Source organism: Eumetopias jubatus, unplaced genomic scaffold (genome assembly GCF_037043125.1).
Source record: "Eumetopias jubatus isolate StellerSeaLion01/CBP00866 unplaced genomic scaffold, mEumJub1_p1.0 scaffold_7, whole genome shotgun sequence".
Classification (NCBI taxonomy): Eukaryota; Metazoa; Chordata; class Mammalia; order Carnivora; family Otariidae; genus Eumetopias; species Eumetopias jubatus.
Window position 1 is genome coordinate 119618482 of NW_028274813.1, and position 24177 is coordinate 119642658.

Genomic DNA, 24177 nt, shown 5'->3' on the forward strand with positions numbered 1-24177 from the left:
AAGGCCACGTTGAATGAGACCCATTCCCGATCGAGGCCAATAAAACCATTCAACCAGGTCTTGGGGTCACCAATGTGGCTCAAAGCCCTTGCAGTTCGTGCTCTAGGACAAGAGGACCAAGTTCTTCCAGGGAGACTTTTCTAGCTAGCCTACCTAAGGCACGACATGGAAAAAGAGGGCGGGCTGCTCTTGCATCCCTCGGGGAAGGCACACACGGGTCGCACGGCGGGTACCTCATTCTTTTCCCAGAGCGTCAGCTCCTTCTTCGACTGCTCCAGCTTCTGGGACCGGTCCACTACGAAGTAGATGAGGTAGATGCTCCCCGCAAGTGAGAGAAGCACCAGGATGTTGGCAACAACCCTCAGGCAGATGGTCACCGCCCTGCGGGTAGAGGCAGCTTGAGGACGGGTCCGCTGCACTGCGCTCCAGACGCCGAGAGGCTCAGACGCCGGGTAGCGACGGGACCCACCTCCTGTCGTGTGAATCCTCGGCCCTGAAGAGTCAGTGCTCTTCCCTACCACCCCCTCCACCCGGGTCCAAATTCCTCATTTCCTAAGGGATCTACAGTGACTTACCAATCTGACCAACTACTATCGGTAGGATTTTAAACCAGCGTCATGAATCTGACCCTGTACATAGATTTATGCAGTGGGTGACTTCTGCTGTATTCTCAGCTCCTAGAACGGGCCCGGCACGTATGAATGTGGTGTAGCTATTGTCTAGATGAGCAAGCAAATACAGAGCAGCCGAATGCCATGAGATGGAACAGGAGCTTGCCCTGTCCTTCCTAACGCTGGGGACAACTCATGGACTCCAACTGGCTGACTGTTAGGGCATCTGCTTCTGACGTTGGGGCCCTGCCCTGGGTCTCAGGCTGGGTTTCCCTGCAGCCTCAGGCAATGGCCTGTTTGCAAGTACTTTATTTGGGACAAGATCCCAGGAGGTCTCGGGGCGAGAGTGTATGGTGCACCCGGCCACAGCTGGAGGCCACTGCAGGGCCTTCCCAGGGGCTGATGAGCCTCTTCTCAGGACGGTCCTCCCACAGAAAAGCAGGGAAGCTTTGGTCATCGCTCCTGTCCATACTGGTCAAGGGTGGCTCCCCGAGCACCAACCCCCAGCATTGCCCTCAGCTTCTCAGATTCCCGTGCAGGCACACTGATGGGGGTTTGGTGGGTGCCTTGGGGCAGCAGGTACCGGCCAGGGGGCGGGGCCTGTGCATGGCCCCCCCCTCCCCCCCCCCCCCGGCAGCAGGCACTGGAAGAAGCGTGGCCAGGAGGATCTGCAGGATAGAGGAGAGGTGTACCATCCTATCTGTAAAGCACAATTCCTCATCCAGCCCTCTGGATGACTTTGGGGTGCTCATGACACCTCCCTTTGCAAGAGTCTTGGCCCTGCATCTTGACTCCTCGGAGACATCACCTTGGAAGGCTTGTCAACAACAACTGAATGATACTTGTGTCTTAGGACCTCAAGGATCTGTTGCTAAGTAAAGTAGCCTTTGCTTAATTTAGAAAACTAGAAATTGGACCCCAAAATATCTCTTTGATCATCTAAGTGAAAGAAATCAGTTAACTTCAGGGGCGCCTGGGTGGGCTCAGATGGTTAAGCGTCTGCCTTCGGCTCAGGTCATGATCCCAGGGTCCTGGGATCGAGTCCCGCATCGGGCTCCCTGCTCCTTGGGAGCCTGCTTCTCCCTCTGCCTCTCTCTCTCTCTCTCTCTGTCTCTCATGAATAAATAAATAAAATCTTAAAAAAGAAAAAAAAGAAGTCAGTTAACTTCAGAACTCTCACCCTGTCGCCCGATCGAAGGAGGGAGAGACCACTTCTAAATACTGCTAACGAGCCGTTATAGTCTTTCCACATATCACCTTACTAGAAGGATGGATTTTAAGGAGAAAGAAAGGCTGCCTGACAACGTGCGAAAATAAGATAGAGATGGTCTGGTAAGTTTTGTACCAAATTAAAATAGCTTATCAATGCCTGAAGTGTGGGGAGGGTCCATACATACAGGTTTTTGCTTTTCTTCTTTTCCTGTTCTTCCAGGATAGCCTCCTTTAAGAAAAGACACATCCTAATTAAAAGCTTAGCCTTGCTACTAATCATAAATCTTTAGAAATATTTCATGGTAAGAAATGACTTACTATTTTTAATTGAGATTTTATTGACATCAGTGCTTTGTATAATAATAAGTAAACGGAAAAGAAATCGGGGCTTGGGCAGAGGAGGCAGAAGGGCACATCATTTACATAAGTGAAAGGATCTAGATAGTTTTTTTCCCCCGAAGGGGCAGCATTTAGCGGTCTCCTCTGCTCAGTAGACCCAAGTCCCTGAGTGCATTTGATGACCTCATCCTCTGAGTTAACGGTAAAGCTCACATCCCCAGCGTGTTATGCATGTATTCACCCACCAGGTACCTGCAATATGGTCGCAATCGATTATGCAGAGTACCAAAAATACACCAACTGAAATTTTAGGGGGACGAAATGAAAAAATTAAAAGGAGGAGTTTTTCAATGTCTCTCCCTGCGTTCCATGGGATTGGTGGTGCGTGGTGGTGCCTGCCGGCCGACCCACGGAGTCGCCCCCCTGCCTGGGGAGCGCCCCAAGGAGGACTGCCGGCGCCCGCAGCAGCCCGGCGGCTCCGCGGTGAAGGCCATGGTCGTGGCGGCAGGAGCCCTGACCTCCCCTGGCCCCGACACGTCACCCACTCACCCTGATGCTGTTCACAATGGCGGCGGTTTTGCTCTCGGCGGCCTCTGGGTTGCCGATGAGGTAATCCCAGGCACAGAAGACCCGCCAGCAGAAGGTGTAGTTCTCATTGGAGACACTGGCCAGGCTGTTGCGGGAGTTCTTAGCCATCCTGCAAGAGAGGGGCCGGGACCGGGCGCGGGAGAGGAGGGTCAGGCTGGGTGCTCTCTTCCCAGGACTGCTGCCCGTCCACACAGCGCCCTGGTGTGAACGAGAATGAGCAGCCCCATCCAGGGGCTGGGTTCAGCCCCCCTCGTGGGGAAAGGGCACTGGCCGGTTGTGGGGTGAGTCCGTTTGCCAAGCGGCCTCTCCACCGTGGTGGCCAGGAGGTCACTGAGGGGTGTGCGCCCAGCGGGCCAGCCTGTCCCATCGCTGTGGGTGTGACTGTGAAATCAAACTCTCCTTAGAAGTGAATCAGCCTTCCTGGAGGCCCTGCCCATGGAGGGGCGGTGACCCCACCTCAGGGAGCCAGTCGGGTCCCTCCAGCCCACAGTGCTCCTTAGATGCATCTGAAGGCAGGACTCTGCATCCCTCCTTTGTCCTTCAGACTGTTTCTCCGGTTATCCTTTCCCTCCATAGTTCCTTGTCCTGAGTTTGCCTCCATCTTTCTCTTAACCTGTAACATCTAGCAAAGGGCCTGTCTTGCAGGTGGGGCCTTGAGGCCCCCCAGAAGCTAAGTGGGAAAGCTTTTTGTGAACCGAAGGCCCCCAGGGCACTGTGCACCTCCTCAGGTTTTTATTGTTTGATGGTGATGATGATGCTTGTAATTGTTTTTTACCCCAAGCACTTGTATCTGCACGGGGCTAAGATGCCCCACGGGGCAGGAAACAAGACACATTGGGACACACAAGGCAGACAGAAGTAGGAGGTGAGCCAGACCGGGAGGGGCTGGGTTCTCCCTGGTCTCAGAGCCTGCCCATCCGTGCACTTCAGCTAGCTCCAATATAGAAGCACACAACTTGAACGCCGGCAGGGAACCGGGCCATCTTCTGAACCAACCTGCCCATTTTATGAATGAGGCCCAGAGAGGGGACGGGAATTGCCGTAGGTCTCATGGTGGGGATGGTGCAGGACTCCTGACCCCCAGCCACTTTGTTTTCCTTCCACTGTGCCTCCTCTCAGTGAGGACCTGGGTGTGCGAACCGCCTCATGACACGGATGAGCCTGGCCCTTGCAGGATTTGTAGCTAGGTCACTGGCAAACGTACAGCCAAAGGATGCTCTTTTGCTTTCTGTAATCTCTGGTCACTTAGACCATGTTGCTCCTGTCTCTGTGAGTGCAGTTACTAAATTGTCTGAAATTACATTAGTGTTAAGCCTACATGATTCTTATCTCTCCAGACCCACCCCGGAACCTGGCACAAAGCAGTGAACGTCGAATAAGTGTTGGTTAAAATGAGCAGATCTCTTTTAGCCTTAGTATCCTCATCTGCAAAATGGGTACTGTTATGCCTGGATGGTACAAGTTATTGACCAGATCGAGGTCATTCATATCATTCCTGGCATATGGAGAGAAACTGAGTAGCCATACTTTTTCAAGAGGATGATGAAGCTGTAAGCAAACACGGCCATCCCCACCAGGAAATACGCCAAGGGCAGCCGGTAGCCAGCTCTCCCGATCCTTCGCTCCCTGCCGTAATAGCCGTAGAAGAGCACTGAGTACTGCAGATAACCCTGCCAAGAGAGCACTCGGCGTCATTTCCCACCCCAGGTTCTGGAGCTCCCGCACGGTCAGCCCTCCCTCGAGACAGGAGTGGGTCCAAGCGTCAACCTCACCCCCAGGGACCAGACGGTGTCCAGGTCTTGAGCAGACATCACGTGCTCCTTGGGGATGGTCTTGCTGGCTGTGCTTCCGAAGGGCTGGCCTGCAATGAGCTGGTAGAGAAAACAGGATGTCCCGTGATCCTCTGGGGCAGGGAAGGGGCCAGGAGAAAAGCGGTGGCCGATCCCCAGACCCCACGGCCTGGGAAGGCTCTGCATGTACAAGATCTCTTGCAGCTGCCTTTCTGCTTGATTCTCGCTGAGGGAACAGTCATCCTGGGTGGGCCAATCAACCTGCCTGGGTGTCCTCCCCCTGGGTCTCTACAAGTGGATTTTTGAGGTCACTGGGTTTCTGCACGGGACATAGCCCCATTTACTTCATGATGACGAAGTTTAGTTGAGAAGTGTGTTTTGTATCATCACGGTGCCTGTGAACTGGCCTGTATGCCGAACCCAGCCTGTCGCCTCCTTTTGTGTGGCCCAAGAGCTAAGAATCGTTTTTGCATTTTTAATTGGCTGGAAAAAAAAATCAAAAGAAGAAGAATATATTGGGACACTTAGGAATGATATGACAGTCAAACCTCAGTATCCGTAAATATCCATAAATAAAATTTGATTTCATGAGTTCGTGTATCATCTTTCACACTGCGTGGGGGAGGGGAGGGGTGTGACCGAAAGCCTCAACTATCTACTACCCGGCCCTTCACGGAAGAGGTTGGCTGTGTCCTGCTTGAAAGCACGGATCATCCTTCCCATGAGGGTACTGAGGGCGGTCGCTTTACGAGACACGCCCACATCTCTCGTTTTGAACGAATGGCCCTTCTTAACTTCCCTAGACTAGTTCTTACCTCTGGAATGACAATAAAAGCACCCGTCATTATCGTGAGCACAATGTTAATTCCAAACAGCCATCTCAGGAATATGAAGTAGGAGGCAACACCAGATCCAAAATGACCTAAGAAAAAGGCCAGACAATAAGACCAGTGAAAAACAGTCTCAACAGGATGAACAGTATACAATCCCCACAGTGCAGAGTTCTCTGTACAGCAACCCTGCAATTTTTGGGGTATCAGGACAAAGACGAAGAATGTCATGATTGTACCAATCAGAGTGTTCTCCCAAAAGAGTCATTTACCGGGGCCAAAATGCTCATTAGTATTTCCACTTACAAGCACAGAAAAAAAAAACCCTAATTTAATAATTTCCCTAATGACATATTCACCTAAAATATTTGTCAAATTTACATTTCATGTATGCTCAGAAGAATCAGCATCTTTTGAGATTTGGATATATCTTTTTTTCATTTTGTATAGTTTTGAGAATTCCAAGGATTTTTCTTGGAATTATTTTGCCTTAATTTCAAGATATATAGCAATTTGCTAGGTATTCACATTAGGGGAAACTGGGTGAAGGAATTACAGGAACTTTATGACTTTTCTATACTGCTAAACTTTTCTGTATATTTTATTCTAAAACAAAAAGATGTATTCAAAACCAAATTTCTACTAAGAAACTAAGGGAGCATAGAAAGTAGATGAGGATGTGGGTGATTTGTGCCATCCTTAAAAAAAAACCTCTTGAAATTTTACTTGACGTTTAGTTTATGTTTGTCATAATAAATAGGCAAACACAAAACATCACAAAGAAAACAAAAACATTACCTATTCTGAGCTCACTAAATTAAAATCACTACTAGAATGAGTTTCTAGTAAACTTTTAGTGTGGCCCCCCCATTCTTATTCTGTAGGTATGGATTTTTTTGTATAAAATTGGTATCTCTCTACAATATACATCTTGAGTTATTAATGTATCATAAGCATTTTCTCATGCAAAAAATACAATATAAAATAAATTTTATTGTTTCATCAACTGAATTTTCCATAATTTATTTAACCCATCCCCACTACTTGACACTTAAGCCTCTGACTTTTCACCGGGTAGGGGATTCACTAGGGTAAGTAAGTCTGCCATAAATAATTTCCCTCCAAGGGCAGGTTTCCTAGAAGCAGAGCTGGAGGAAGAGATCCAGCTCAGGTGACACACTGAGGAAGTGCTCTCTGGAGAAAAGGAGTGCGGGGTGGGGTGGGGGGGCAGGGGAAGTAGTGGGGGAGAGCTAAGCAAGGATGTGGTCTCCCCTGGAACCTGGCTTCGCCAGATCCCATGGGGAACCCTGGAACCTGGCTTCGCCAGATCCCATGGGGAACCCTGGAAGGCAAATTGCATAACACAGTCCGTCCACTTTGCACAAGGAGCCTGACTTGACTTCCCCTTACTCGGGCACTGCCTCCCTCTAGGCCCTCCCTTGGGGCCTGGGGAAGTGGGGCAAGTGAGGTGCGCCCAGCAGCAGGAACAGGGCAGGCCCAGGGCAATTCTGCAGGGAAAAGGGCAGCTGTGAGTCCCAGTATCAACACGCAGAGCAGCAGAGAAAAGCTGGACCAGGCAAGAAATCCGGGTGGGGCACCAACTTGGTCCTTATATATTGATTTTTGTTGTGGTTCTTGTTTCTCTGGTTGTTAGGGAGAGCACAAACATGATGAAGACTTTGGTTACAAATTTTAACTTTCCCCTGGAAACGCTGGTCCAATTTACATTCCCACCCACTGTGGGGAAAAAAAAAAAACCGCTAACTTCCATTGAAATGCTGAAAATTATTCTCTCTCCATTTGTCGGCTTTCAGCTTTGTTGTTTTAGGTATGTACTATTTCTTTTATAGGTAATTAAATACAGTGCTATTTTCCTTGATGATGTCCTTCTTTTCTCTCACCGTCAGACAGATTTGCATTCTGAGATCACGTGCTCTATATTTCCTTTAATTCTTGAGTGGCTCCCTATCTTCGATTTGATAGCTCCTGGAACCTTACAGAGAAGGGTCTAAACGTCCTCTTTCAAAGAATTGAATCAACTGTTCTAGTATCATCTATGATGCTATGCTCCAGTTTCGACTGCTGGAGTGTTTATAATGTACCTGGACATTTTGGTTATGCAAGTTCATTTGCATTTTTCTTTTTAAAAAAATTTCTTTTGGATGGGTTTCTTCCATGTAAGTCTTAACGATCATTTTGCTGAGTACAACAAAACAAAACAAAACATTACATTGAGATTTCTACTGGAATTGCATTAACCTTGTAAACTGATGTTTGAGGAAATCTACATCTTCCAAATATTAAATCTTCCCATGTCTCTTCACAAGACTTTTAAAATACCCTGTGGCCCAATTTTACAGCCTTCTTCACTATAGACTCACTGTTAGGTGTATTCCTGGCCTTGTTTCCTGCGTGTTATATGCACGTGTGCTGTGTGTACATGTTTGTGAATATGTTGTGAAAGCCACTTATTTATGTTTCAGAACATGCTTTCTGAACGGTTCCAATCGCCGCTAAGAAAATGCAAATTTCTGAGGCTTTGTTTGGCAGTTGTTCACATGACCCTCTTACTCTTCTGCGGTTTTCCACCTGACCCTTCAGGGTCCGTGCTGGGTCCGACTCCCGAATGAACGGCCAGAACAGCAGAGCCACAGTGAATGTGGGGCCGCTCTTGTCCCGGGGGCAGTGGTGGGACAGATGTCCATCCCCCCAGTCCTACGTCCAGCTCCACTCCGCACCACGTGCAGGGGGCCCTGGCGGCGCCGTGCGGGAACCGGGCCGCCCGGACCCTTCTCAGGCCGCTGGCCCCCGACTCCTCCGAGCGCCCAGACTTACTCTCAATTTTCTTTATCCTCATTTCCCAGGGAATGAAGATGACCATGAAGTTACAGGCCAGACGCACAAACTTCCGCCAGAGCTGAAAAGGAGGGGGCAGGGTGAAAGAACATCACAGCTTGTCACCGTGGCAATGCCTTTGGGATGCTAAGGTCCTGAGTGGACCACAGGCTCCCAGACACACTGTCTGATGGCTTTAATCATGCTCTTGCGGGACTTTGGCCAATACTAGGCCCGAAGCAGCGCCCTTGTCTCCTCCGTGCTCCCGTTCGGGGGAGGGCACCTGCTTCGGGCTCTGAGCAGTGCTGTTTGTACCCAGGTGCCCATGCTCCGGGGTCACACCTGCCTTACTCCTCCCGTTCCTGCTCCAGGCACTAAATGCAGTGGCAATGACTTGAGGAATAAAGTCCAAATGCACCCAGTTGACCCCGCTCTAGGGAGCGGGGCCCAGGAATCCACGTGGCCAGCAAACTGCCCAGGTGATCCCAGTTCCCTGTTTTGGGGACGAGGAGTCTAGAACACACCCGGAATGTGAGCCCTCGTGCGCCTCCCGCCCTGTGGCTATGTTTGCCTCCCACCCTTTCTCCAGGCCACCACTGCCAGTGGTGACATCTGGAAATTTGTCTTGTGTGTTTAAGATGCAATTGTCAAGCGTTCGAAATCTGTATTTTTTCCCCCTTCTCCTCCAAGGAGAATAAAGTAGAATGTGCCCTGACCCTGGCTCGGCTCTCCCACAAGTATTGGCAGGCAGTTCATTTTAACACACAAACAATCTGGGTTTGTGTTGGAAGCAAATTATATCATTGCAGAAAGAAGGCTTGCAAATGTAATTACAACATTCTGAACTCTGAGACGGCACATGGTCCTGATGCAGACACGCACGATAATGTCTTTCAGGATGTGTCTGCTAAGGCCAGAACGGCTGCTTGTAAATGAAAATCTGTTTGAATTTTATCAGACGTTGCAATTGTTTGTCTTCTGTGCACGATTCCAGACCCGGCTCAAACCTAACCACACCCATGATGATTTCACATAGCTTCTCTGGAGAGAGAAATAGATCCTTCTCTCTGTAAACCTCCCAGCAATCAATATTCCTGTAACGTTGACCATAGCCTACCTCGTGTTGCCTTGAGATCTTTCCTATGGTGCACATGCTTTAGCATGGAGGGGAACACCAAAGCTTTTGCTCTTGCATCCCCTACGGCATGCAGAAGCAGGGTGCTCAAACGTCCTTGGGGGTGGGTTTGGTGTTGGAAAGCATCTGAATTTCTGGCCCACTGGGAGTGAAGTCCCGAAGTGTCAGAGGCCCTGGGGCGGGGTGGGGGGCACACCTGAGTTGTAGCTCCAGTGCAACTGGATCCTACTATGCGCTCCTGGGAAGGGATTTTCTTTCTTTGGGATTCAATTTCCTCGTCTATATGAGAAGCAAGGTTCAATCAGTGGTATTCAGAGTTACTCTTCCAATTTAAATTTTGGTTGAATTTCAGTGCTGGAACACACTAAAGCAGAGTAACTTTTGTAGGTAAGAGAGAAAACCCTCCTCCCCTGCCTCAGGTGCTCATACAAGAAGTCAGGGGGCCCCCGACTCAGCTTCCAGGGCCCTGAACCCCCGACACTCATTCTGGTAAATGCAAATCTACACCAGCTTCCTCAAGGGGCTTCCCAGAGGTAAAGGTGATTGAAAAACGTGATTTGTTGATGGCCAGGATTCAGTAAGGCATGAGAAAAATATGCTTCTCTTGATTTGCACAAAATCTCCATGGAAAGCTCTGACACTCTGAAATGATTTGAGGTTTTAAGAGCAACGCAAAAACCTACCAAAGCAAAACCAAAAGCCAGACTTGGAAGAAATAGGTCTTAATTGTGGGCCTGGGTTATTGGGTATCAAAAATAAGAATAAGCTCATTCTTTCTCATTTGGAATGTAAATTTGCCTGGAATAAAGGTGTTCTGACAACACATATTACAGTTTATGAAAGATGAATTCATTCAGAGCGTGTCCTGAGCACCTGTGTGTGTTTCCGGGACCGAGGATGCAAACAGACAACACATGTAGGATGTCAGCGGGTGCACAGCTTACACCCAGGTAGAGGGAAGGCGGCCGCAGACGAGTCAACGCCACAGGGTACGTGGTCCATTAGGATGGAGGAGAAAGATCTTTTAAAGAAGGGGATCAGGAGAGGTCCCTCTGGGGAGGTCACACATAAGCTGAGACTTGAATGAAAATCGATATTTCCAAAAAGAATAAATTAGTAGAGGAACTATCTAGGAGGCCAGGGCAGCCAAGAACATCTGTGAGTTAGCGTGTGCTGGGCATTTTACTGCAGAGGATGGAAGAGGGGTAAGTGAGGTAAGATCCAGTAGGAAAGCAATGGCCAGATCAGTAGGTCATGGGAAGGAGTTAGATTTAATTCTAAGTGTAGTAAGAATCTATGTATCTGTCTGTGTATCCGTGTGTCTGTCTGTGTATCCGTGTGTCTGTGTATCTGTGTGTCTGTCTGTGTATCTGTGTGTCTGTGTGTCTGTCTGTGTATCCGTGTGTCTGTCTGTGTATCCGTGTGTCTGTCTGTGTATCTGTGTGTCTGTGTATCTGTCTGTGTATCCGTGTGTCTGTCTGTGTATCCGTGTGTCTATCTGTGTATCCGTGTATCTGTCTGTGTATCCGTGTGTCTGTCTGTGTATCCGTGTATCTGTCTGTGTATCCGTGTGTCTGTCTGTGTATCCGTGTATCTGTCTGTGTATCCGTGTGTCTGTCTGTGTATCTGTGTGTCTGTCTGTGTATCCGTGTATCTGTCTGTGTATCCGTGTATCTGTCTGTGTATCCGTGTGTCTGTCTGTGTATCCGTGTATCTGTGTATCTGTCTGTGTATCCGTGTATCTGTCTGTGTATCTGTGTATCCGTGTATCTGTCTGTGTATCCGTGTGTCTGTCTGTGTATCCTGTGTATCCGTGTATCTGTCTGTGTATCCGTGTGTCTGTCTGTGTATCCGTGTGTCTGTGTATCTGTGTGTCTGTCTGTGTATCTGTGTGTCTGTGTATCTGTCTGTGTATCTGTGTGTCTGTCTGTGTATCCGTGTGTCTGTCTGTGTATCCTGTGTATCCGTGTATCTGTCTGTGTATCCGTGTGTCTGTCTGTGTATCCGTGTGTCTGTGTATCTGTGTGTCTGTCTGTGTATCTGTGTGTCTGTGTATCTGTCTGTGTATCCGTGTATCTGTCTGTGTATCCGTGTGTCTGTCTGTGTATCCTGTGTATCCGTGTATCTGTCTGTGTATCCGTGTGTCTGTCTGTGTATCCGTGTGTCTGTGTATCTGTGTGTCTGTCTGTGTATCTGTGTGTCTGTGTATCTGTCTGTGTATCTGTGTGTCTGTCTGTGTATCCGTGTGTCTGTCTGTGTATCCGTGTGTCTGTCTGTGTATCTGTGTGTCTGTGTATCTGTCTGTGTATCCGTGTGTCTGTCTGTGTATCCGTGTATCTGTGTATCTGTCTGTGTATCCGTGTGTCTGTCTGTGTATCCGTGTATCTGTCTGTGTATCCGTGTGTCTGTCTGTGTATCCGTGTGTCTGTCTGTGTATCCGTGTATCTGTCTGTGTATCTGTGTATCCGTGTGTCTGTCTGTGTATCCGTGTGTCTGTCTGTGTATCCGTGTGTCTGTCTGTGTATCTGTGTATCCGTGTATCTGTCTGTGTATCCGTGTGTCTGTCTGTGTATCCGTGTGTCTGTCTGTGTATCCGTGTATCTGTGTATCTGTCTGTGTATCCGTGTATCTGTCTGTGTATCTGTCTGTGTATCCGTGTATCTGTCTGTGTATCTGTGTATCTGTCTGTGTATCCGTGTATCTGTCTGAGTATCCGTGTGTCTGTCTGTGTATCCGTGTATCTGTCTGTGTATCTGTCTGTGTATCCGTGTATCTGTCTGTGTATCTGTGTATCTGTCTGTGTATCCGTGTATCTGTCTGTGTATCCGTGTATCTGTGTATCTGTCTGAGTATCCGTGTGTCTGTCTGTGTATCCGTGTATCTGTCTGTGTATCTGTCTGTGTATCCGTGTATCTGTCTGTGTATCCGTGTATCTGTCTGTGTATCCGTGTGTCTGTCTGTGTATCCGTGTATCTGTCTGTGTATCTGTGTATCTGTCTGTGTATCCGTGTATCTGTCTGTGTATCTGTGTATCTGTCTGTGTATCCGTGTATCTGTCTGTGTATCTGTGTATCCGTGTATCTGTCTGTGTATCCGTGTGTCTGTCTGTGTATCCGTGTATCTGTCTGTGTATCTGTGTATCTGTCTGTGTATCCGTGTATCTGTCTGTGTATCTGTGTGTCTGTCTGTGTATCCGTGTATCTGTCTGTGTATCTGTGTATCCGTGTATCTGTCTGTGTATCCGTGTGTCTGTCTGTGTATCCGTGTATCTGTCTGTGTATCTGTGTATCCGTGTATCTGTCTGTGTATCCGTGTGTCTGTCTGTGTATCCGTGTATCTGTCTGTGTATCTGTGTATCTGTCTGTGTATCCGTGTATCTGTCTGTGTATCTGTGTATCTGTCTGTGTATCCGTGTATCTGTCTGTGTATCTGTGTATCCGTGTATCTGTCTGTGTATCCGTGTGTCTGTCTGTGTATCCGTGTATCTGTCTGTGTATCTGTGTATCCGTGTATCTGTCTGTGTATCCGTGTGTCTGTCTGTGTATCCGTGTATCTGTCTGTGTATCTGTGTATCCGTGTATCTGTCTGAGTATCCGTGTGTCTGTCTGTGTATCCGTGTATCTGTCTGTGTATCTGTGTATCTGTCTGTGTATCCGTGTATCTGTCTGTGTATCTGTGTATCCGTGTATCTGTCTGTTTATCCGTGTGTCTGTCTGTGTATCCGTGTATCTGTCTGTGTATCTGTGTATCTGTCTGTGTATCCGTGTATCTGTCTGTGTATCTGTGTGTCTGTCTGTGTATCCGTGTATCTGTCTGTGTATCTGTGTATCCGTGTATCTGTCTGTGTATCCGTGTGTCTGTCTGTGTATCCGTGTATCTGTCTGTGTATCCGTGTGTCTGTCTGTGTATCCGTGTATCTGTCTGTGTATCTGTGTATCCGTGTATCTGTCTGTGTATCCGTGTGTCTGTCTGTGTATCCGTGTGTCTGTCTGTGTATCCGTGTATCTGTCTGTGTATCTGTGTATCCGTGTATCTGTCTGTGTATCCGTGTATCTGTCTGTGTATCTGTGTATCTGTGTATCTGTCTGTGTATCCGTGTATCTGTCTGTGTATCTGTGTATCTGTGTGTCTGTCTGTGTATCCGTGTATCTGTCTGTGTATCCGTGTGTCTGTCTGTGTATCCGTGTATCTGTGTATCTGTCTGTGTATCCGTGTATCTGTCTGTGTATCCGTGTATCTGTGTATCTGTCTGTGTATCCGTGTATCTGTCTGTGTATCTGTGTATCTGTCTGTGTATCCGTGTGTCTGTCTGTGTATCCGTGTATCTGTCTGTGTATCCGTGTATCTGTGTATCTGTCTGTGTATCCGTGTATCTGTGTATCCGTGTATCTGTGTATCTGTCTGTGTATCCGTGTATCTGTCTGTGTATCTGTGTATCCGTGTATCTGTCTGTGTATCCGTGTGTCTGTCTGTGTATCCGTGTATCTGTGTATCTGTCTGTGTATCCGTGTATCTGTCTGTGTATCCGTGTATCTGTGTATCTGTCTGTGTATCCGTGTATCTGTCTGTGTATCCGTGTATCTGTCTGTGTATCTGTGTATCTGTGTATCTGTCTGTGTATCCGTGTATCTGTCTGTGTATCTGTGTATCTGTGTGTCTGTCTGTGTATCCGTGTATCTGTGTATCTGTCTGTGTATCCGTGTATCTGTGTATCTGTCTGTGTATCCGTGTGTCTGTCTGTGTATCCGTGTATCTGTGTATCTGTCTGTGTATCCGTGTATCTGTGTATCTGTCTGTGTATCCGTGTGTCTGTCTGTGTATCCGTGTATCTGTCTGTGTATCTGTGTATCCGTGTATCTGTCTGTGTATCCGTGTGTCTGTCTGTGTATCCGTGTATCTGTCTGTGTATCTGTGTATCCGTGTATCTGTCTGTGTATCCGTGTGTCTGTCTGTGTATCCGTGTGTCTGTCTGTGTATCCGTGTATCTGTCTGTGTATCTGTGTATCCGTGTATCTGTCTGTGTATCCGTGTATCTGTCTGTGTATCTGTGTATCTGTGTATCTGTCTGTGTATCCGTGTATCTGTCTGTGTATCTGTGTATCTGTGTGTCTGTCTGTGTATCCGTGTATCTGTCTGTGTATCCGTGTGTCTGTCTGTGTATCCGTGTATCTGTGTATCTGTCTGTGTATCCGTGTATCTGTCTGTGTATCCGTGTATCTGTGTATCTGTCTGTGTATCCGTGTATCTGTCTGTGTATCTGTGTATCTGTCTGTGTATCCGTGTGTCTGTCTGTGTATCCGTGTATCTGTCTGTGTATCCGTGTATCTGTGTATCTGTCTGTGTATCCGTGTATCTGTGTATCCGTGTATCTGTGTATCTGTCTGTGTATCCGTGTATCTGTCTGTGTATCTGTGTATCCGTGTATCTGTCTGTGTATCCGTGTGTCTGTCTGTGTATCCGTGTATCTGTGTATCTGTCTGTGTATCCGTGTATCTGTCTGTGTATCCGTGTATCTGTGTATCTGTCTGTGTATCCGTGTATCTGTCTGTGTATCCGTGTATCTGTCTGTGTATCTGTGTATCTGTGTATCTGTCTGTGTATCCGTGTATCTGTCTGTGTATCTGTGTATCTGTGTGTCTGTCTGTGTATCCGTGTATCTGTGTATCTGTCTGTGTATCCGTGTATCTGTGTATCTGTCTGTGTATCCGTGTGTCTGTCTGTGTATCCGTGTATCTGTGTATCTGTCTGTGTATCCGTGTATCTGTGTATCTGTCTGTGTATCCGTGTGTCTGTCTGTGTATCCGTGTATCTGTCTGTGTATCTGTGTATCCGTGTATCTGTCTGTGTATCTGTGTGTCTGTCTGTGTATCCGTGTATCTGTCTGTGTATCCGTGTGTCTGTCTGTGTATCCGTGTATCTGTCTGTGTATCTGTGTATCCGTGTATCTGTCTGTGTATCCGTGTGTCTGTCTGTGTATCCGTGTGTCTGTCTGTGTATCTGTGTATCTGTGTATCTGTCTGTGTATCCGTGTATCTGTCTGTGTATCCGTGTGTCTGTCTGTGTATCCGTGTATCTGTCTGTGTATCCGTGTGTCTGTCTGTGTATCCGTGTATCTGTGTATCTGTCTGTGTATCCGTGTATCTGTCTGTGTATCTGTGTATCTGTGTATCTGTCTGTGTATCCGTGTGTCTGTCTGTGTATCCGTGTGTCTGTCTGTGTATCTTTCTCTCTCTCTCATCTATCATTATCTTAAGTAAGGCCTGGCACAAGTGGTTTCGTGTTTCGAGGATTGCCACGGCTCCTGTGTGGAAAAGAGTGGGTTACAGGGGGATGTGCACGGAAGCAGGAGGACCTGCCAGTCTATATACCATCATGGGCAGGTGTCAAATCACATCACGAAGGCTCTCGGGCAGGGGGACCTCCTTTGTTGGTATGGTGTGAGACACAAAGAACATAGACTATTAGAGCCAGAAGGAACCTTGAGAATCAAACATGAAAACCAAAGTCAGAACAGGGAACCAATAGCAGAGGGATCTGAGGGTCCTGACTCCTGCCGGCGGGACTTCTCGGGTCCCCGTGCTCTCACACACTCACACCTGGCTTCCTTCAGAAACACAGACATGTGCTGGTGCTGAAGGCAGACTGTCGGTAGTGAGCTGGCATTGAGGGGAGACCCACGTGAACAGGGGATGCAGACTGGAGAGAGTGGGAGGGGGCGGCTTCCCAGGATGCCTTGTGTGGCAGCTCTGTGAGTGGGGACTGGGGTCTCGGTGCCTGGAGTCACGGAAATGGGGAGCTCTATCACACCAACTTGACCGTTTGGAAAACAGTTACTGTCTTTAGCATATAAACCAAGGACTATGAATAGACGGGCTGCAGGCAGTACCCCGGCTGGCTAGGTCCCTTCAGTTTTCTCTGCCTGGCAGCTGGAGCAGCATAGGAAATTTTCCGGGGTGAAATAAGGTGGAGGAACGCAGTTCTGAATCTGGGGAGGGGAAGAACCGAAGCGTGAAGAAGACAGGGTGGGAGAATGATTTTTCTTGGGCATTTTACTGTGTCTCCAGAAGACAGAAGAAGCCGAGTCTGGGCTAGTTCATTACCCCAGGGTCTAGAACAAAGTGTGGCGCACAGGTTAAACTGAACTGGGTTGAACTACTTTCTGTGGGGCCCTTGATCCTAGAAAGGCAGGCAGCTGGGTCGGCCTGGTGCCGGCGGAAAGCCTTGGGGCAAGCTTAGGTGAGGCTGGAAATTCAAATTCCCTTTTCTCATTCTAAACACCTTGCTTCTAATAATTCAGCCCATTATCAAATTACGCCTTAATCCATATTGATCTTACTGTGGCTAAAAGTTGCAGTACTTTTCACTCTTACATATTACAGGTTGTCGGAACCCAAGTGAAGGACCTTTCAGTATTTCCAAGTGTTTTCCCATAGCATTTCATACTGTCTATTTAGGGGAAATAAGGAGGGAACACATATGTTTACTGTTCAAAAGATAATTTTGTTTTCTGTGTTTCATCCATAAGCTCCATCATAGTGTGACAGGCATACGCAAGCGGTCATGGCTAATCTTGGTCATAAGACTAGATTCGAATTTTCAGGCAGAGTCTGTGGAAAGTAAGGGGACAGCCAAGGCAGAACCTGGGGGATCCTTTGAGATTTTATACTTTTTCAGTTAAGTAAAATTTATGGCCAGCTTTAATGTAAACTTCATTAAGAATACTTTTTTGTTTCAGAAAATCTAAAAAGGGTGCATCTTTTGTCTGTTAAAGTATAACAAACTTTTTAAAAAAAATACAATATCCAATATTGGCAAGAATATTATGAAACGGTATACCTGTTGTATATGGCAAGACCAACTATCAAGTGTTTGGGGAAATAATTTATTAATATTTATCAAGAGCCGAAAAATGACTTACATTTTTTTCTACAGTGATTATAGTTCTGGCATTTATCCTAGGAGAGGAATTTTAAAAGGTAGGAAAAGGGGGTGCCTGGGTGGCTCAATTAAGCGTCTGCCTTTGGCTCAGATCATGATCCCAGGGTCCTGGGACTGAGTACTGCATTGGGCGCCCTGTTCAGCGGGGAGCCTGCTTCTCCCTCTCCCCCTGATCGTGCTCCCTCTCTCTCTCAAATAAATAAATAAAATCTTTAAAAACATAAACAAATGAAAGGTAGGAAAGGCAGTATGTGTAAAGATATTCTTTGCAGGGTTATTAATAATAGTGAAAAATTACAGACAACTTACATATTCTCCAGCAGACAAATAACTAGTTAAGTTAATGTATGTTTGTCTGTCATGGAAAATGATTTTGTGTAAATAATACAGAGCAACATGGAAAAATCCTTCTGTTATGGGTGGGGTTAAGTGAAAAAAGAAGCAAGACAAAAAGGCTTGTATACTATAAATACACTCAGTGAAAATTATATATTCAGTGACTGGAATGTGAGATTCAAAAAAAGATACTATATAAGGGTATGATTTTTTTCTTTGTCTTCTAAACATTTATGAATATTATGGTAATGTCTCTCTAAACAGATAACTTCAATATAAGCTAAAGTTTAGCGTTAAGGAACTGAATGGAAAAATTAACAAACAAAAACCCTAGCATTGAATTATAAAGTGAGCGTTGAAATATATCTGCAACTTTCTAATTACAAGACATGCAGTAAAAAAAAAAAAAAAATCCTACACGTATTGGGTGGGAACAAGTCAGGAAGGGTGCTAGATCATTTTTTCAAGGGAAGATGCCATTTCTCGGACAAGTTAGGCTCACCCAGGGTCATGTACAATCGGTAGGTGACCACATCCGGGACTAAGCTCCAGGTTCTGGGACGTGCAGACCTTGCAGCTCACGGCACTGCTCTCCGGCTGCAATGGCTGATGGGCACAGCCCGTGTGCAAAGACAAGCACAGTGGCCCACAACCTCCTGGCCCCAAGACCACAAGAGGGGGTGGGAGTGCCCATGAACGCGCACGCTCTCACCTCTGCACCTGCTGCTTGGTAGCCACGGGTCCTGGTCAGCCTCCCTTCAAACTTCAGCACAATCTCCTTCGCTCGCCTGAGAGAAGAAAAACATGACAGTGAGCACAATTTTATCATACCTGCTATCTTGGCAAAACGTGCGGAAGTACGACGGGAGCAGGCGGGCAAAAGGTGGGCGACAAGATGCCGCAGCACGACGTGGCTATGCAGAGAGGCGAATCGTTCCTTTCCTGACCTCCGGTAACCAGAAATCTCCCTAGAAAATACTTTCTGGAAAAAAAATGCTTAAGTGGATAAATTCTTAGAAAATGATGAATCAATGACAAAATGAGTTGCAATGAATTCCTAAAGCCCTTCCCTGATTGTTGTCTGGGAATTGATCATGAGCAGGTGGCGGGGGGAGTCCTGGCAGCGGGCACTAGGGGGTCTCACCCTTCCCCTTAACCTCAGCAGCCTTCCTCCTGCAGCGTCAGAGAAAGTCAGACCTAGCCTCGGAGAGCCTGCCTCGAGGAAAGAGCAGTATCCACGTAGCCACAAAGGATCTGATTCAGACTACACCAACTGCTGACACGCTAACTGACCACTTTGGTGAGCTGACCTGATGTCTCCACCTAAATGATTAATCCTTGAAATGCACTGAATTCATTGGGATAGATGGTTAAATCCACACCTACAGGAACAGCAGGATTCGACAATTAATATTAGCACCAGTGGGACAGACAGCCGTCAAGGACACTTAGAGGTGAATGTCACCTTCAAGGTGACCTCATCTGACGCTGCGTTGATGAGACCCTCGTTATCCATGGCCAGCCCCCCTCCCCTTGATTATGCTCGGTGCTGAAGGGCTTGGTTCTTTGGAGTCCCTCGATCTCCAGTCTGTCCCGTTCGCTGCCGGGGCGTCTTGCGTGTACACCCCAGTGGTCTTTTAGCAACACGCACTGCTGCTGAGTCTTTCCCTGAGAGATGCAGGACCTGGCTGACTCCCTTTCCCAACGAGGGAAACGTGAGCTAATCAGAGTGTTTGCTGGGGTTTGGAGCGCTGTGCCCTCCTTGCCATCATCCCAGCTCCCGGGCCCCGCCCAAGCCCTGGCTTCATTCCGGTCAGAACCACAAATGCAGGCAAGGGTGAGGGTTGATGCCCTACCCTGCCCAGCATCTAAAAGACAGAGGCCTATACACGTGAAATCGCTTGTTCCATCTCATGGTTTATAGTTTTCTTCCGGCAAACATTATCTGCATACTGACTTGGGTCAAGCAGAGCAAGACACAAGGTACATAAGACAGAGTCATGGCGCTGGGAGAGCCCTCGCTAACAGGGCGAAGGAGTCCTGGGGCCACAGTAACTGGAAGAGAGTGGTGGCGGTAAGAGTATGCGAGAGGGCGGGGCTGGACCTGGGGGACCAGGGAGAACCCACGTCACCTGGGCCTCCTCACAGACCCATGCTGACTCAAGGGCACCGTCCACTTGCTCCCCACAAGGGACATGGGTCTGCACCGCGCCCTCCCAGACAGGTGGTTGTTGCTCCAGACTCAGCGAGGGCTCCCCACTTTTCTCTGCATCCGCCCCCTCCCTGGCTTCCCACGCGGTCAGGCTTCAGTGGTCTCTGTGCTTTCCAGACGCCTCAGCAGGTCCAATGAGTGAGGCATTGCTCTAGCAGCTTCTCGAGGTGACAAGGGAGGAGACGTGGGGGCCAGGGGATGATAAATGGAGGTGCTCAGAGGACGAGCCACCTCTGAGAGCCTGACCGCTGGCCGGGGCAACCAGTGGGGCGCTGATGGTCCCCGGGCCGAGCCCCTGGCCAGGCGTCAGTGCGGAAGGCCTGGTTTACCTTTTTGTTTGTTTGTTTTTAAAGATTTTATTTATTTATTTGACAGACAGAGACACAGCAAGAGAGGGAACATAAGCAGGGGGAGTGGGGGAGGGAGAAGCAGGCTTCCCACTGAGCGGGGAGCCCGATGTGGGACTCAACCCCAGGACCCTGAGATCATGACCTGAGCCGAAGGCAGACGCTTAATGCCTGAGCCACCCAGGCGCCCCAGGTTTGCCCTTTCGATAGAAAAGTTATCATTTGCTGTGCTCTGCCTGCAGGTCGAAAAGACTCAGTCTCTTACTAATAATGAATGATCATTAATTACTAATTAGTAATTACTAATTACTCCTTCTAAGCCTCAATAAGCAATCATCAGGAGCATTTCTGCACGATTTTTTAAAAAAATTCTGATACAGCACATGACTTTTTGTTTTAGGATAAATTTCCGCAATGATTCCTTTGGCGGAGTTCCTCTGTTTCAATAGAACATTGGGGTCAGGGTCAGAGAGCCTGGGTTTAAAGCTCAGGGCCGGCTCCCGGAGGCTGTGCATCCTGGGGTAAGCCACTTCACATCTCTGAGTATCAGTCTTCTATCTGAAACTGCCATCCTCACTCAAGGGAACAGATGTGGGGGGAGCCGATACTAGACATGGAGGATTCAGCCAGAAACCTCTGAGACTACAAACGACAGGCGCCCTCAGCCATCTGCCAAGCCACCCAAGGACCAGCCGGCTGCCTCTTGGGCCAGCCTGGAAGAGAATGCCTGCATGGGGGAAGCTGACAAAGCCGCAATTTGATGGGAGAGAAATGCAAAGCCTGATGGCTGACCTGGGGAGGAGGGGCTGTGTGCTTGGCATCCAGAAAGTGGCACTAACAAGGTTCTGATCCTGTCCATGCCGGGTGCCCAGTGATCCGGGCTGCTGTCTGTTTCTGCACTTGACAGGTCAGAGTAGTTCGGTGAGACCATTCAATTAACTCCCTCTGCTGTGACCCCGGGCATCAGCATCATCCATCAGGACTCACTGGCGGGGGCGTGACTACCGTGTATCAAAGACGGTGCGAAGTCCCGTTTAACCTTGGGACTCTCCGTGGGTCTCCGACTTCAGTAGGCGGAAGAATCCACCTGAATGCATGTTAAAGATACTGCCCCCCCCCAATACTTTCTGATTCAGCAGCTCTAAGGGCAATCAGGGATTCTGAATCTTTAACAAACACCTGCTTGCTTAGCGCGGCACAGTTTTGGAAGCAGGAGGCAGGTGCCATTCTGCACCATCACCTCAGCTTTAAAGAGAAAGAAAAGCGGCCGAGACATTAAGAGAGCTACCCAACACTGCATGGCTAAGGATTGGGAGGCAGTATTCGAATTCAGGCAGCCCGTCTGCAACTCTTTAGCTGTTCACTGTTATCTAAACAGGTTGTCCAGGGCGACTCTTAGTATCATCATTATCTGGTTTGCCATGGAATCTGGTTTCCCCCCAGAGGGGGTAATAGCCCAGCGGGTGAAATTACCATCTGCTTTCATTCCGGCTTATAGACTTGTCTCCGGGGAGTTTGGTTATTTTGTTCACCTCTAGACACAATGCTAAAATCTAATGCTTGAAAGGGAGGTAGAAAACCACAAACACCAACACACACACACACACACACACACACACTCCCAACCCAGACACACACACACACACACACACACACACACACACTCCCAACCCAGACACACACACACAGACACTCACAGAGATACTGGCCACCTTGAGGCCCTTGTGACTTCTCTGAGTCAGATCAAGAGTGCCTGCCCGCCACTCTCACGTGGGTCTTTGTGCTCATTTTCTTGGGCAGGACAGGGCGATTTCATGGAAAGCGTATTTGCAATAATCAATAATGGCTGCCAAAGCCCTTACCTCAGTGCTCCCAGCTTCTGCCCCATGGTCCAGGGTCTGCAGCGAATGTTTGCCATGAGATCTTTCTGGAACTGTATATTCTGGAAGATTTGTTCTGGATCATTGCTGTCCCCTGTCTCATCAGCATTAAAGCTGTCATCCAAGTTGCTGAATGGAGTGGGGCATTAAGGAGGAAATCTGATTAGTAGAATTGCTTCCAGCAAAGATCTTGCCCGGGGCACATTCAGCATCTCGTTGCCCCAGGGTCATCTGTCTGAAGTTTGTATGAGAGAATGGGGCAGTCTTGGACAACCCCTGAAGCACATTCACTGGCATCTGTCACTTTGGTTGGTCAGTGAAAGAAAATGGTTTGTCTGGATGAAAGGTTTTAGCAGAAGACGTCATAGAAGGAGACAAGAGGGTGCTTATGAACAATTCCTGAATAGCAGCATCTTTGGTGCCCAAACAATTTCTATTTCAGGCTGATTGAAATAATCAGCTCATTTCAGAGACAGGGCTCCTCCTTGTCCCCCAGCTCTGTAGGCAAAATAAAGAAAAGCCAAACGCTGTCATCCAGAGACCCCTCCCTGCATGCCCACTTCCATCCTTGGAAACTGAGATAGTGGAGGCAGAACGGGCAGCAACGTCTAGAAACAAGAACGTAGCCGAGCAGATTTACATGTGCAGACATTACAGGGAAAGAGTTACTGTGTAGGAGAACTGTTTTTCCACATGTAGCAACATTTATTCCCAATAACAATTAATATGCTAATCTTAATGCAACTTTTCAGGAGGAGATGATGAGTATTCTGCTATTTGATCAATGATGCCCTTAAAAGTAAGAGGAAATAATTCCTTTGCTTTTCCCGGATTAAGACGGTTTTTACTTACTCATAAGAGAATTTTCTCCAATTTCTCCAAATTAATGGAGGTTTTAATATACCTTTATAAACATCTAACAGATTCGAACAGCACTCTCCCACTTGTTCTTAGCCCAAAGCCCTTTCCAACAGACACCTTATTTATTATGAGAGATGAATCATCTGCTCTCTCTTGACATTGCTGATTGAATCAGCAGAGAGAAAACAGAGAAGGCATGCCTGTGGGTTTGGTCAGGTTGGGGTACCTTGGATTTGGGTCCCCTGGTCAATAAGCAGGTGGCCAGCCCCACTGTACAAAAGCCCAGAGAAAGGAGTTTCTGAGTTCATTCTGAAGGAGAGGGGAACGGGATGGGGACTCTGTCCTCTGGTCAGATGCAGGCAAGGCTCTGGGGTGACTTGGGCTCCATTCCTCCACTGTCCGGCCGACGGGGGGGGGGCCGACTCACCTGAGCAGCAGGGACTCCTGGTAGAAGTAGTGCTGGCTGGTATTTCTCCGGATGCTTCGGTAGCGCTGGCATGCCTTTGAGGGTTTCATGGGGGCTGACCTGCTGCCAGTGACCTCTAGGGGCCGGCAGGGTCCCAGGAGGCTGGCTGCTGGGGTCTGCTCCAGCTGAGGCTTCTGCAGGGGAGCTGCTAGTCGCCGTGCTCGCTGGTTCTCAGGAGCAAGAGTGCGTGTCGGCAGCTGGTCCTTGACGAGGACTCCAGTTGTGCATAATGTAATGCTGAGGTGGCCGCGGCAGCCGAGATTGGTTGAGATTGGTTGGAGTCTGGGCAGACAAAGGCGGGAGGCTTGGCCAGGCTGAAGCAGGGATCGCTAGGTGCTGCCCAGAGCCTCACATCTGTGACCCCTCGCACCCAGACAGGGCTCTGCGGTTTGCAAAGCGCTTTACATCCGTTCCTGTGACTGGTGTTGACAAAATAGAGCGCAGGGCACAGGTTTTTTTTTTTTTTTTTTTTTTCCTCATTTTTACCTCTCAAGAAAGAGGCTTGGAGTAAGAATCTTGCCTGTGTTCAAACGGCAGAGGCCAGGAGAGGAAGTCATAACGTCTTACATGTTTTTCAAATTTTTTTCTCAGCTTTCTTTTTCCACTTGGAGAGAAGTCAAATCCCCAGAAATGTTGCACCACAAATATTGCAAACCCCCAGACTGGATCCTCTAGTCGCTGACATTTTGCCCCTTCTGCTTTATTGCTATCTATTTACTTTTCCCCCAACATCATTTACAAGTATGTTTCAGAAATAATGGCACGTCTCCCCGAAAGATTTCAGTGTGATATCAATA

The 24177-nt window shown here is 48.1% G+C and overlaps 1 protein-coding gene across 2 annotated transcripts in view; it reads right to left on the reverse strand.

Moving 5' to 3' along the window:
- Nucleotides 1–23430, reverse strand: part of TMC3 (transmembrane channel like 3) — a 38732-nt gene extending 15302 nt beyond the window's left edge. For both annotated transcript variants that reach the window (XM_028089411.2, XM_088025149.1), the window contains exons 1-10: nt 23342–23430; nt 22036–22182; nt 18327–18402; nt 8206–8287; nt 5356–5462; nt 4523–4621; nt 4278–4420; nt 2712–2859; nt 2009–2052; nt 234–381 (exon numbers count right to left, since the gene is read on the reverse strand). In XM_028089411.2, the coding sequence (XP_027945212.1) occupies nt 234–381; nt 2009–2052; nt 2712–2859; nt 4278–4420; nt 4523–4621; nt 5356–5462; nt 8206–8287; nt 18327–18402; nt 22036–22182; nt 23342–23430 (1083 nt within the window). The remainder of the gene's footprint in view (nt 1–233; nt 382–2008; nt 2053–2711; nt 2860–4277; nt 4421–4522; nt 4622–5355; nt 5463–8205; nt 8288–18326; nt 18403–22035; nt 22183–23341) is intronic.
- Between the last annotated feature and the right edge of the window lie 747 nt (nt 23431–24177).